Here is a 15,019-nt window from a genome sequence, read left to right as displayed (position 1 = left end):
CTGCCCCCCCCCCCACCCCGCTCCGCCACCGGTACGCGCTGTCAGGAAGAGTGCTGCCGATTAACCGGGACCCCACGTGCGGCAGAGAGCCCTTTCAGGTCATGAATGAAAACAAGCAGTTACATCATTAGTACGTTTGCAGCAGAGGTAAAGCCAGGGCCTTATGCCAAGCTCAATGGTATAAATTAGACAACAAAAATATGGCTAGGCCTTGGCAAGTTACCTTCATGCTGGAATCAGCTGAGAGAGAGACTTTATTCACTAAAAACAGTCTTGGAAGCGAGTCCTTTTTATTTTTTTTTTATTTTTTTTTTCCCCCTCCAGGACTCAGGGCTGGCTTCCAGTGACTAAAGCCATGTGAGGGCAGTTATTGAAAATTTTTGACATTCCAGCCACAAATGAGCCAATAAATACCTTCTCCACATGTGCTTCAAAAAGAAATTGGAGTGGGGTGGAAAAGAACTAAATTATGCTACCTTCTTTCTGCAGCCAAAACGTCTATACTTACAATGGCCACCTTCAAAACTCCAGCCTCTTGGCACGAGGCCATTTCCCTCGTGGTTCTGCTTACTGCGATGTCTTCCAAAAAAAGTGTACCTAAACTGCTATTACTTCCACACATTTTGTAGTAAACTAAAAACAGACTCTAAACATGAGCCCAGCGACTTTATAAGACATGCAGTGTTCATTAAAAGGAAAAGTCACACAAGACCCCTGGCCTCGGCCCCCGTGCTGCAGATGCTTGTCTTTGCAGTGGTGTTAATTTGTAGGGGTTAGTAAACAAGTGCAGAAATCCTGGGGGGAAAAAAAAAACACAAACCCAACAACTTGGTGGAGAAGGTGAGGCAGCACCAGTAAGAGCAGGGGGAGAAAAGAAAGATGCCTGTGTTTTGAGGACTCCATTTCCTTCGTCCTGCCTTACCTTTCAGTCCCCTTCTCCTGAGTGACATGGTACTGCAAGGGTGTCAGCCGCTTCCTCAGCTCCTCCTGGGAAAAGACCACCTTACAGTCCTTTTTATCCCTACATGACCCTGCAAAGGGAGAGGATATGGGAGAAGGAGCCTTTTTAGCTTAAATCCTGAATAATTGCTTTGGCAGATGGCCACAGCATAGCTTCTGCATTCACTTGTCAATGACCAGACCGGTCCCTAATGCACGAAGAATGGCTCAGCTGAACTGCAGCTGATTATTTCTTCAAATCCAAGTTTAAAAAAGAATTTTGCTTGAGAGCCAGGTGATTCCACTGGAGCAGTGACAATGTGCTACAGCCAAAGCCCTTCAGTGTGTTATACGCTAAACTGTTGCACACACAATCATTCACAAGAAAGAAACATTTTTCCGACCATTTTAAAAAAAAAAACCAAAAACCTGCAAAAAAAACAGCTAGAGCTGAAACGTTCTTTACAAGACATCTATATTGGAGACTTACGGTAATGGGCATATGATGTTCAGCCACAACATCCAACAATTTCATTACCCTTCAAAGTAGCTGAAAACCAAATCTAAATCTTTAGAATTCCAATAAGGTTGCTTTAACTTCTAGTCGCATCCTCGTCCTCTTACTTTATGGCATTAACTGTTGTATTTTTTCACTGTTGAAGCACTAGAACAGAAGCCCTGAGGAACAAGTAATTTCTTTATGCACAAAGCTATACAAGGTTCAACAATAAACTTGTTGTAAAAATTAGGGTTGCCATTGAAATTACCCTCCTGTGAAAATTTTGTCTTATGTTTTGCTTCGTTCACACAGAAAATCCAAGGACACAAGGATTACTGTAAAAAACTATTTGTATAGTGCAAAAATTCACATCATGTCAGGAAAGAAAAAATAACAATAAGGTTGCTTTTGAGAATGAAACTCCCAAAGTAGTAACAGAAATTGCCAAATATTCAAATAACGTCGATAATCGCTTGCAAAAATTAGCTGACAAAATACAGCAGGGAAAAAGCACTCTAATTATGACAGTAATTAAAATATGGTACAATTAGAAATAAACAGTCCCAACAAAAATATTTTTTGCTAGTAATGTATATACACTCATAAAAAGACCAATTGTGTTCCCAAAGTAGAGGGAACAGAGCTACCCATCTGTATGTCATTTAGTACAGGAGAGGCAATGGCAGGTTTAAATTACATGGTATTGGATTGCAATTTCCTAACATTGGATGCTTTTCTGCTTTTTTACCTTGAGTCATTACTAAGGAGTGTTCATAAAAACTAGCTTAAAGCACAGATGCTTGCAAATCATTTAAGAAAAGATGTTTCTTTCTTCCTCCCCCTCTTCTTTTCTCATTTTTTTAATGCGTGGGGGTGGGTGAATAGGGAAGAGAGAAAAAGAATAATGCTGTTGGTCACTACCGACTAACCCTAGGAAGTATTTTCAGGAAGAAAAAAAGTAAAATTGAAAACATCTGATTGAAGTAAATAGTGCAAACGTAAAAAGCTTTACTAGTGAAAGAAAGGTATTGAAAAGCCACTTTATTTCATAGATTAGAAATTACTTTTGATCTAAACATTCTTAAAAACAGATTGTTTTCCACTCTGAGCCATCTCATTAGCTGTGCTGCAGAGCCTTCGTTTTAATGGCAAGCTTTGAAAGAGCGCTGCTGTATGCCTTTGTTAGCTTCAATCTTATTTGGGAGAGGGATAAAGATTTCATTCCAGGTCTCTTTGTTTGTCTTTCAAGAACCACTAAAGCAGTATTCACACAAATTTTGCAGGAATGTGCCCTGTGTCATAGCTTACAAATTATTTGGTTTTGGTGCACTTAAAGGTCACCTTCCAAATTAGCAAAATTTTCCTACATCCTGGCTTTTCAACCTTAAATGTAAATATTGTTTCCTAACTGTAAGTGAGGTTTGTTCTTTATAACATTCGGTTGCTTATTTAAAGATGTCAAACGTTGGAGGTTTTTATTTTCCGAACGTGCAAGGCTCTAGGACTAATAAGTCTTTCAAAGTATGGCTAACAGGGAAAGGAAGCATATGCATTATATAAATAGCTATTGTTATGTTGCATTCCGCAGCTCAGGAAGAAACTGTTTGAGAGATGGTCTTTCATCTGTGACTTCAGTATTAAAAAGTAGTCTAGAGAGCAGCAAAGACTCTTACAAACCAACACCTCTACTTCTAAAAATATCTACTGATTTTTTTATTTTTTTTTTTAATTCTATTTGCTCTCTAGATGTTGCCAAAAAAGCAAACTAAGTGTAAATTCACTTTGGAAAAAGTCAGAGAAAATACTGAATGTTTTAAAGAATGTATCTCTTTACTCTTCTTGAATAATTTTTCATCTATTTTAGAAATTTAGTGTTCTTCAATCAATGGGCTCACTATATGCACAAGAAAATTTCTATATGCCACTTGATCCACAACATAGATCAGAAGTAGAAAGCACACTATAAAAGATTTTTTTTCCCTCTTGTTTTTAATAATTAACTGTGTGTTTTACAATACAGACAGTATTTATGTCCACGGGAGAATTTTGCCAAACTGCACTGGGGTAAACTGCAATCAACCCCAACAAAGGAGTTGCCAGGTTTGTAATTTAATGGAGTGTACATCAGCAAAAAGCTATCATTGCACTACAAATCATAAAGTAAATCTCTTGGTCCAGCCCTCAGCATTCAAGAACAGCCCTATTCAATTAATTGCACTTACTATTTAACTGCTAGCAACAAAAAAATAGCTCAGTAAATTGATTGCACGATTTCCATATTGCCAAAGAGCCAAGGAGGTAAAGTGAGCCTCACCCCTGACTGCAGAGGACGTAAGGACACATTACCTGAAACAGGGCTAGCCTGCAAGCCTCAACAAAATGCAATGAATCCTAAAAATTAGTGGATGAGATTCTAGGAATACAGTCCTTTGGCTGGGAAAAAAATTACGTGCAAGAGGGACAAAAGTGCTCAACTTGCAGTGCAAAAGTGGCTGCTTCCATTTTTTCAACCGTTCCTTTACGGCATGTATGAGATGTCTGCTGCATTCAAGCCAACCGTCTGTATCTTGGGAGGGAGCAACACAAAGCTACACAAATATATGCCCGATATGAGAGAAACTGCCACCAGGACTGCAGCTGTTACCAAACTCGTTACTAAAGGAGAGACTAAAGGTGCAGGCTGACCGCCTTCCTCAGTCTGGCTCCCCAGAGAAGGGACCAGGTATGGGCTGTGGGAAGGGTTCCCATACAGGCAGCAAACTTCTTCAGCGACTCAGGCATAAAGGCAGGCTCACTGTTCATTTGCAAATTATACAGTTCAAGGCAGAGAAAAAAGGTGATCGGTTTTACAAACAGCATGACATCAGTGTGATTACATTAAAAAGTAATGCTATAGATTTATATAGCATAGGTGAGACTACATTAAATACACTGTGAGAATAACAGAGTCTGGATTCATTGGATCTGTATTAGGACTCTGGATTGGATCTCACTTGTTCTTTGGAGGTGATGCTCTCAGCCGTGACTTTTAGAAGAGCCTGGGACAGCTATGTTCCTAACTCCAGTTAGATCCTGTTAGGAGAGGTGAACGTCGGCCGACAAGGGCAGACAAAATTCCCTTTACATTCCACTGCGGGATCGGAGGCCAGAGTAAATCTCTCTCATCAGTGCACCTCGGTGCCTTCGTTGGGGTGGGCACTCGTTACAAGAGCAGCATGCAGGCAACTGTTCCACCAGCAGGCACCAGCGTTTCCAGCCCTTCAGCCTTTTGCCCACACTTACAGAAGCGCAAAAAGCTTTTAAGATCCTGGGCTAGGATGGACAGCTTTGCAAAGAAAAGGCCAGGCTCACAAATCTTAGTGCATAAACAAACAAACAAACAAAAAGCTGAGGAGGGTGAAACAAACACCAACAGAAACTCTTTTGGAGCCTTCAAGGCATTCATGTGCCTAGGAATGGCTTTTCTGAAAAGCAACGCAATGCACGCTGCCATTTACTATTCATCTGCAGACTATGGGCATTTCAGAGTTCAGCTCTGCAGTCCTCCTCTGTACGAATGAAGTGAACAGAAAGTATTTTCTGGGTGTTGACCTGATAATGAAGACATTAAGCATGTCACCTCACATATAAATTCCAATTTCAATTGACCCTTTCAAATCTGTGGTTCATAACGCAGGGTTGTGCCATTTCCTTCCATATACACAATCACAAGAAAACTAGCAATGAGATAGAGGTCCAGACAGACGGACACAAGTTAGCAGGCCATTACCCCTCACCACTCAGCCCTTCACCTGCTCCAGCGTGCCGGAGGGTGGCAATTAGTGTCTGACATGCCCTGAAATATGATGGCATTTTGCCTGATGGCCTTCCTTCTTCAAATACTCTTTTGAACCATTCTACAATTTTCTCTTACGTTTTGCTGCTTCCTATCACTGAAATGAACCCAAAATTTCGACTGTGTGGAAGACACAGCGTATATTTTCCCCCTTCTACCTATGCTTATGTTCCACTGGCATTAATGGACATTACAGTCATGCACTGAGCACGTATCATTAAGACTTCCTGAATTAAATTCAGCGAGATCAAATGTTCCAGCAAAGCACAGCCATATAATAAATCGGGCTTCTAGTTTTCAGTACTACTTCTTTTAATATAACCAAGCGGTTTTTTAGGGGCCTTCCAGCACATTTTGTTATTCATATACCACCCCAGCCCCAAGCCTGCAATGTGACCTGTGTGGGCAGACCCTTGGGAATGTGCATAGCTCCAACAACTACATTAAGGGTCTATGAATGTACATCAGATTACAGGATCTGGCTCTAAGTATGCATCTCTCTGCTTCCCAAAGCCTGTTCCCTCACGAGTGGGTTATACCGTAGTCATTGACGGTAAATTATATCAAACTGACGTTAAGAGGAATCCTGCAAGGTTAAAAAATATTTGCATACATTTCTTTAAATAAAGAATCCTTACATATGCTATCACTAACACTATTATTAAAAGTGGAATCTCTCATTTCTATTATTTCAAATTTCATTTACATTGTTTATGCCTCGTGTTTACATTTTTGCCTGCCTCTCTGCTTAGGAAAAGGGAAACGCACAACTCTCACTTCTGCTTAGTCTGCTCTCCGCAGTCTCTGGTCCGCAGCCTTGGGACAGGGCGGCAGTGTCCTCTCACGGCAAACAAGCCAGGAACTGCTCATCTACTTTAAAAAACAACAACTCTTGAAAATGCAAATCGATGCAAACAGTTTTATTGGCTTGGAAGTTGGAAAGCACTGTTTTACAAAACCTGTAGTTGACAGGACAGATCTTTTTATAATCCCATCATGAGCCATTTTAAATTACCTAAGCATGCTGCTGACTAGGATAGATGCTGCAAAAGAACTCTGAAATGTTGGGCGGTCAAGTTTAAGTAAAATCTAAACTTCATCATTAAAAAAACCCTGTAAATGTTTTACACATTGAAAAACAGATCTGTGTTTCTCCTCAGAGGGATGGCTCCTTCGCTTTCTTGCTGTAGGTAGCTAACTCCCACCCGCTGTTGAAATACCATTTGCAGTTTCATGCAAGCATTAGGAGTAATGGGGCGAAGACCATTTCTGCTATATTGTGCGTTGAAAATCCAAAAGCCAGGTACCAGGACAACAGTTACTATTTTGGGTGAAGTGCCAGGTTCTATCTTAAAAGACCACCACCCAAAAATTAACTGGCTTTAAAAAAAAATAATTATTTACTTAGGGGTCACACGGCCACAAGGGAAGGGCAAGCCCCTTCTCTGCAAATCTGCAAGCTTCCCATGCCATCAAGTAATAGAGCTGTCACATTTATTTTTTCCACCTGGTCATCAACATGGCTGATGTTTTATATAAATGTATGTATTTCGAGTCACCATCAGAGATCTCCCATATAAGACAGCAAATTTCTCAAGCACCAAAAAAAAATAAATTCCCAAACTCCCAACTAATGCATCTCCTCTGTGCACTCGTTTTCTTTCCAAGAAAAGTGGTACTGGAACCCCAGTGATCCCAGTACAGGCAGCATCTATGGGAATGGAAGATGCCTTGTTGCATCCGCAGGTGTGCGAGTGTCTTTGCAGCAGGTTATGTGTCCGAGGTAGCCATGCAAGCCAAAGAGACGTTCCCTGGAAAAGAAATCTGAAGCTGCCTCTCCTCCTCGTGAATGTAAAAAACATTTAAGAAAAGACTGAAGTGTTTTGCATAGTGGGGAAGGGGGAAAGAAAAGCAGCTCCATTTGTCCTCTCCAGGGATGTCTACTTTACTTCGTTATCTCACATTAATGACATAAATGTCACTACCAGCCACAATCTTGATCTCACAACCTTTCCAAATTATAATCACTGAGGATTCCACCACCCCGCTGCACTGGCCGGTGGAGGCGAAGGCAGCTTTCCCTGGGGCTTTTTGAGCTGTCATCTTCACCAGCACGGCGGCAATGGCAGCGTGGGGCTGCTCAGCAGAGGTTGGTGAATAGAAGCACCTTCAACTAAGTGGAGCAAAAGCTCATTACATTATAAACTGCCACTTTCGTTACCCTTTCAGCTGAGATGGCCAAAGACGGAGTGCATGGGGCAGCTGACCTATTTGCCTTACTCTTGGATGCAAACCAGGCAAGACAAGATCAAGATCTACTCGTACAGCAGTGGAGGGGGAACATTTATAATGATGGATTTCTCTTCCTCTCTCCCTTAACAGATAAAGAGACTTTTGTTTTGCTGATATGATCCTAGCACCTTTCACAGGCACTACATTTGTTTAAATTGAAAACAAGAAAGGCAGAGACACCGAGCACTCTGTATCTGGTCAGTGGATTTCTGTCAGAATCAATAAAAGGGTGCACAACATATGGAAAGGCATTTTATTAACAGCAGAATTAAGCTGAATTTAATGAGTGCTTTATGCTACCTTTTGCATTTAAAGTATTTCAGTAAACCATCAAAATAAGTTTATTCACACAGCTTTAAGAAAGGTTGAACCCTGCAGCAGAAACAATTAAAAAGTCAGCATCTGCCAGCGGTTACCACAGTGGTGTGTAGCTTATTGTGGCATTCAGGCTGTTGCTAAATCCTCCTGCTGCTTCCTCCACAATAGCAATGTGTGGCCTGTGAAATGAGCACTGCGTTTCACGAATCAAGGTGCCGCCATCTCTACTTGGGATGGGGGTGGAGAAAAGCAGCGGGTTGGGGGGAGGTCTTTCTTCTCCTCCAATTCCCCATAGCAGCCCAGATCTAACCTCACCCCAAAACTCAAGTCTCTGGGCAGGAACCCTTTTAGGAAAGACACAAGCAGGCACAGCCTGCTCCGTGGCCTTTCATCCCACATCTCCAAGCACTGAGGGACATACCCAGTATGAGGACAGGAACAGCTGGAACATGCTGTGCTCCAGCTGTTGCTCTGCTATGGCCACCAAGGAAAAAAATGTAGCCCCCTCCCCTCTCAACCCACTTCAGGACTAAAGGTAGAGAAACAGCCAAAAAAAGTCAGTCACTGCCAACTTCCTTCCCGAGTGGGCCTTTCAGACTTCCCTATGTTTCTGTAAAACTCAGCCATGCTTCATGGGTCAGGAAGACGGGGTCAAGCTGTATAAAAGGGCTTTAAGAGGACTCGGTCGAGCCCTTCCCTGCTCTGCTCTCCTTGGGACTCCTTGGCCTGGGCCAGAGCATGCACTGGGCAGGGAGCTCCTACCTGCGGTGCACGAAGCTGCCAGCGCCGGACCTGGGCTGCCAGCAGCTCCCGTCCCACCAGAACCTCTCCTCCGGCTGGAGCAGGGGACACCTCCGTACCCCAGCCACGCACCCCTTCCCAGCACTGCTGCTTTTGAAGGAAACCACGAGATGAGACACGGGTTTAGCTTGTGACTAAGAACATTTTCTGCTTCTTAGCCATCTCTGGGACACAATTCCTCTCTGCTCGTTTCCCCTCAAATCACAATCTGTGCTGTAGCAACCTGTGGTTAACCCAACAGCCAAGTTATGCTAATCTTTGTGTCTTTCTTGCCTGACCCCCAGTCCACACTCTAGACCCTTCAATGTACCATCAAATTCCAAGCTCGCACATCCCCTGAGTGACCCCCTGGATCATCTCCTCCATCACTTCCCAACATACTCTTACTGACTTGAGGGTTCACATTCCCATCTTGCACCTTTTCTTGCCTGTTCTCCCTTGGCTTAGCGATATATAAAATCTCCTTCCTTTCTGTGTGCTGTCATCTCTACATCACATTCTTCTCTGCAACCTTCATCGTGTACTGCTCAGAGAGTTGCTTTTAATTGAAGGGGAAAAAGTGAAGGCAGTCCTTAAAGGACTTCTCAGACCTCCTGTTATGAACAGATGGTCCAATAACCAAAAAAGTAGCTTTTCATGGGAAACCTTAAAACACAGAAACACCGTTAGTGCTGAAACTTCATCTTTTCCATACCCAACTAAGCAGAAAACGCAGTAAGCCTGAGCTGCAGAGGGCACAGGAATGGAACGCAGGAAATTTATGAGCTCCCAGAATTAAAACATTCCCACAAGAAGGGTAGAAATGGCTTGTGGTGGGTCTTTTATGGGAGCAGGCAGGGAATGCAAATGACCTTAAGTGATCCATCAGGGAACACATTAAGGAACTGGCTGTGTGCAGGCTCTGGGAGCACAAGGAACATCTCATCATCCCTGTGCTGCTCAGTGCCAGAGTCACCCGGACGGGACAGGGACGAGTGCCTTCTGCCTACCGAGCAGGTGAGGGAGAGCACAACACTCCGCCAGAACAAGGAGTTAAGAAGGGGGGGGAAAGAGGGTACAAACCCTAGGGTACAAACAAAAAGGGCACATCAACAAAGGGCTTCTGGGATTCTTTATGATCCCAAGTTTTGCAAGCATCAGGCACAATAAGGGTATTACTCCCAATGAGACATCTCCAAATCAATTTCATTCTAAACTGTATTAAATAAGACATTCTAGACTGAATACTAAAGTACAAAAGAAACATTTGTAAATACAGAATAACATCAAATATTCTCCCATTAAGACAGCTACATAGAAAGGTAATTTTTAAAACCCATTTTCAAGCCATTCCAAAAATATGATAGTGTTATGCTCTATTATGATAATACAGCGTTCTACTATCATATGACTAGGAGGGAGACATACACACAGATATTTATATAATAATGACACAGCAACAGCTTCACATGCTATTTACTATTGTGCTCGCAGACTGCTTGTTTCCAAGACTCTTTTCAAGCATTTATCAAACTTCTTGTAACGGCTGGGAGGTAGTGAACCAGGTAATTTGTAAGACTGTATTTTAAATTTTAAAATAATTTTTTGTTCCAAATTGATATTTGCCTTTTTTTGTTTAAATTTAGCTTCATAGAAATTAATTTTATTCCCCCCCCCCCCCAGTTCTGAGAAACAAGTACATCCAGCTTAGACCTTGTATGACATATTTAAACCCAGAGCAAATTTTTACGTTCAAGATATAAACCCCAGAAAATAGGGATTTATAATGAAAACATTGACAGACATTTAACCATAGCCATACTGGTGGTTTTTGCTACACAATATAGCAGTCTTACTTTTATTTTCTTTCGGACCACGTGAACAGACATCTGTAGTGGTACATCTTTGGTGACACACATTACGGAAAGCTATGGGAAAGTTATAACATACGTTATGGAAATTACATCTCTGAGCACAGAAACATACAATAGGAAACATTTAGACATACTTAAGTCACACAAAGTTTGATAGCAACTGCTGTACTTTGAACACACGAGGCTAAGGTCTTTTCTAGACTTTTCATTGTTAAAGGCAGATCTGGCAAACACTGTGCCCACAGATCATCTCACTGACATGAGCAGTTTGAGAGTTCAGAGGGACAAATGCATACAAATAACTCATTTATGCAACTGTTTGCAAGATCTGCTCCTAAAAGTAATCCTTGATGTTAACAGATTACTACTAAAAATTCAATTCTGAGACACAGTAGTTTTCTGTTCACTAACTATTCATTTCAATTTTATGACATTATATTGAAACTTGGAATTAACAAAGATTTAATAAACAACTTATGAGAAACTATACTATAGGTATTTAGTTAATAAAGACTTACACCATATGCCCAGCACCATCTTCATACAGATGTATTGTAGTTTAATCTAATCCTAGAAAAGTATGGTTTCCTACTAGTAGTTATTTTAGTAATTAAACACTTCACAACAATTTAATATTATCTAAGATTTTATTATTTCATACAGAAAAAAAAAACTAAGTCTACCCCTGTAATTCCTTCATCATTACTTTTACTTAGTATTACAAGCACCATAATTTTCTTTCATCTACAGGAGAGGAAAAGCCAAATTATCTCATGCAAAAACTGTGATGTAAGCAGCACAACATTCAAAGTGTTAAAGAAATAAAGATTTTTTTTTAAAGAAATGAGAACCCATAATAATTAAAAGACATAGCAAAGCAAAATAAGCTATCTTTTTACTTTATAGCTTGGTGGTCTGCTACAGAAAACACATGTACATGGAATCATTACTTGTATCAGTTACTTGTCGGTATGCACTGAAGCAGCTGAAGTAGTTTTTACATTAAAAGTTTTGGGCGGTTTTGTTGTGGTTTGGGGTTGGGTTTTTTTAAAGATTTAATTTCTGTGAACTAAATCCTGGCAGGTGCTGAGTGCATCCTACATTTCCAAAGAAATTTAGAGCATTCAACTCTAATAAAGCGGGCTCAAGGAGTGACACTTCTACATTACACAACAGACACAACGGAGCTGTAATCATTACTGGCAATGGAGTAACCTCAAACCAACGTGAAGGCAGTTTGCGTACGAGCATAGATTGATTTTTCCCAATGCTCACGCTTTTCTTAAAGTACTTGTAAATGTTCATACAGTCTCCGGGTGTACTTTATGTACGAATGACTCCTAAATGGGAAGCTTTTCATACAGCGTTAGGCGCACAAACCAGCATATGCTCAGTGCCATCTACTGGGAGCGCCTGCTCCTACTCCGACTTTACTATCTCGGCTATAAAAAATGTTATGGGCAAACCGTGCGCTAGGCTTGCACACATTGAAACGTTTAGCCCTAACTTCAGACAAAAAAAATGGTTTTTAAAATACCATTTGGAAGAATAGATCCGCATTCCAGGTGCTAATATACAAACAGAAAAAGAGCAAGTAAAAACACTTCACCAGCACAAGTGATGCGGTGTAACTTGCACAAGCTTACAAAATAGCGTTTCAAAGAAGAGACAGAAGGTTGTCCCTATACTAACGTACTTCCTAATGTTATTTCATTCATTTAACGTTTGGGGAAAAAAATCAATTATTTCTGATCTACAACTATAACTTTATATGAAACATAAAGTAAATATTGCATGGCATTACTTTGTTCCTTACAGGAAGGTCAGAGGTACCATTCCAAGCACAGAAATTGAAATGATACTTTTATTCAAGTCCTTGTCCTGCAAATATTTAACTGCCTGGAGTTTAAAACTGTGTTTGAAAGCCCAATTTACAGCTCTGCTCCCTTACACTGAGCGGTCAGGGGTTCCAGAGGGTTAGAAAGTCTCCATCCGTATGGAATTTGCCACTGAATTAGAAGAAGACCGAACTCCACACCACGCCGGAGTCGGTGGGCACACAGCATGGCAGCATGGTCGCAGGGCTGCAATTCGCAGAGAACTGGGTGGTGGGAAAAGTACTAACTCAAAATGTTATGTTATAAAAAACTGGTGAGAACTCGGGGGGTTTGCTGTATATTCAAAAATTAAAGTCACAGCGGGTTGTGGCATTTAAGCAGATGTTGGCTCTAGATCTCATTCCCATGTTTAATTTGATACGTGCTATACTATTTACTTGCAACCCCCTCAATACATCACACACAAAAAACCAAACCAAGGGCAAAGCAAGCCTACGTTAGTTTATAAGCATCTGGGGAATTTAGATTGCTCTTAAAATATGGGAGATACGTGATTGTGTATTATTCCACTGTTAGAGGATGAATTTGGGTTTATTATATACAAATCTCTCTCTCTCTCTCTAAAGTAGCCAGTCAGTGGAACTCAAGCTATTAATATTTGCACAGTTATGGATCAAAGGGACAGGAATAAACAGTAGCGTTATGAGCTTTTTATTCCAAAATGTGACTACTGGATTATGCCAGAAAAACGATTTGACAACATAGCTAAAGTAACGCTTCGCAAACAGGTACGCAATAGCAAAACCTCCCAGGGGCTGTGTTTCTAGCTGACCAACTTGAGATCTCCTTTTCAGAGCAGGAACAAAACGGCCAAAAGACTGACTGCCCCCATTTTAAGATAGACACCAGCAGTATGAGCGCACATCAAAAGGTGCATAATGAGGGCTAAGGAAATTTGCTTACCCTATATTTTTAGGATTTTAAATCTGGCTCAGCAGCAAGTATAACAGGAAACCAAGGTCAGGCTGACACAATGTGGGCTATTCTCTCTCTTCCTCAGCGTTTGCAGCTCCTATCTAGGTTAATGGGAATTTTGTGCACATGTGGGAGGAAACAGAACACAAATGCTGCAAAAATTGGACTCAGGTTTAGTTCAAATAAAGCGTAATCAGCCTTAGAAAAATCCATCAGCTTGAAAACCGATGTCTTATCACTGAAAAAATCTTTAAAACATCACCTCCATATGCTTGTTAAGTCCAGCTCTGGGAAAAAGTGCTCGTAACGTTTGGCACCCTTATGAACCAGTTGTGAGTGTAGTACAAACACCCAAGCTGGTTCTTTTTTGATGCTTCAAATACTGACTAGCCAGGATTGTATCTTTTTTAGTCAGGTGTCATGAAAATTCCTAGTGATGTTCAAAATTAGCCCAGTGCAGCTTCTATTTTCTCCCACATAACCATGTGCACCGACATTATCATGTGGACATTACAGATACTGCTGCTGTTTTAAGTGAAACGCAAAACACTGAGGTTTAAGATTTTCACGATATAACCAATTCATGGAGCTGGGGTCTTATGCCACCCTTCACAGACCGAATAACGGAACCCGGACCTTACATGAAGAGTGCAGCTGCATCTGGCCATTAAATTGCATGTTTCCGTTTATTTATTTAGAGAAGTGTCACTTAACTAAAGAATATGCTGTCAGAGGAATGAAAGAATGACGTTTTAAATTCTGCACACTTTTTGTACATAATTTTCAGTGCAACATTATTTGACTTATAATAAAAATATAAACAGGGACACATGGAGTGTAACTGTAGTATACCACTAAAGATTCTGGAAAATATTTTTAAGTCCTATGATTTAATATGAATCAATCAATATGCGAAATTGTTTTATGCATCTTTTAAAAAAATTATAAATGGCATTTCATAAATTATTTTCAGTTTAATTCCACTGTTTTTGCCAAGAATGAGGAAAACAATATAAAATTTAAGAGAGAATATGTTGGACGAGTAAGACGCCATTTCCAAGCATCCTAAAATCTCGGCTATGAAAACCCTCACTCAAGGCAGTGACTTTTACAAAAAAAAAAAAAGGCAAACAAACTTCTGGTTCGAAGAAAAATTTAAACAAACCAGAGCAACCCATAGCACATGGTTTCCTGCAGCAGAGACACCCATTCCTAAAAGGGCCTTCATTACGCATGACACAACAAGCAGCACCCATTCAACCTGAGGGAAGCCCACAGGCTCGCAGGGCCACTGGCTGGCTCTTTGTCACCAAATGCAGCAGGTTGAATGCAGACATCACTGTGATATCCTCACCAACAAAACCAGAGGCAAAGAACAGGGGCAAGAGCTGAGTAGGGAAGAAAAAAAAAAAAAAAAAAAAAGAAAAAAAAAAGATGAGAACAAATGAAAACATCAAAAACGTTCAGATACATTCACAGAAAAAACAATGCTTACAATTTTACAAGACAACCACATAGGAGTACAATTCTAAATGCACTTTTCTTAGCACGTTTAGCCCATTTCTGATGCCCCCCCCCCCATTTTGATATATATTACATATTACTCAGTGAAACAACTTTCTATGCTACCAAGTGAGAGGGAGGGGGGCATTTTTATAGGGGGCATTCA

The 15,019-nt window shown here is 40.8% G+C and overlaps 1 protein-coding gene across 1 annotated transcript in view; it reads right to left on the bottom strand.

Annotated features, from left to right (window-relative positions):
* The window catches only part of MSRB3 (methionine sulfoxide reductase B3), a gene marked incomplete at its 3' end in the record, with an annotated part of 27,406 nt that extends 12,673 nt beyond the window's left edge, over positions 1 to 14,733 (bottom strand). The window contains exons 1-2 of the mRNA XM_009709441.1: positions 14,612 to 14,733; positions 923 to 1,031 (exon numbers count right to left, since the gene is read on the bottom strand). Coding sequence (XP_009707743.1) covers positions 923 to 1,031; positions 14,612 to 14,687 — 185 coding nt within the window. The remainder of the gene's footprint in view (positions 1 to 922; positions 1,032 to 14,611) is intronic.
* Between the last annotated feature and the right edge of the window lie 286 nt (positions 14,734 to 15,019).

This window comes from Cariama cristata, unplaced genomic scaffold (assembly GCF_000690535.1).
Source record: "Cariama cristata isolate BGI_N322 unplaced genomic scaffold, ASM69053v1 scaffold12961, whole genome shotgun sequence".
Lineage (NCBI taxonomy): Eukaryota > Metazoa > Chordata > Aves > Cariamiformes > Cariamidae > Cariama > Cariama cristata.
Note: the sequence above shows the minus strand (reverse complement) of the source record. Positions and strands in the feature narration are given on the sequence as shown.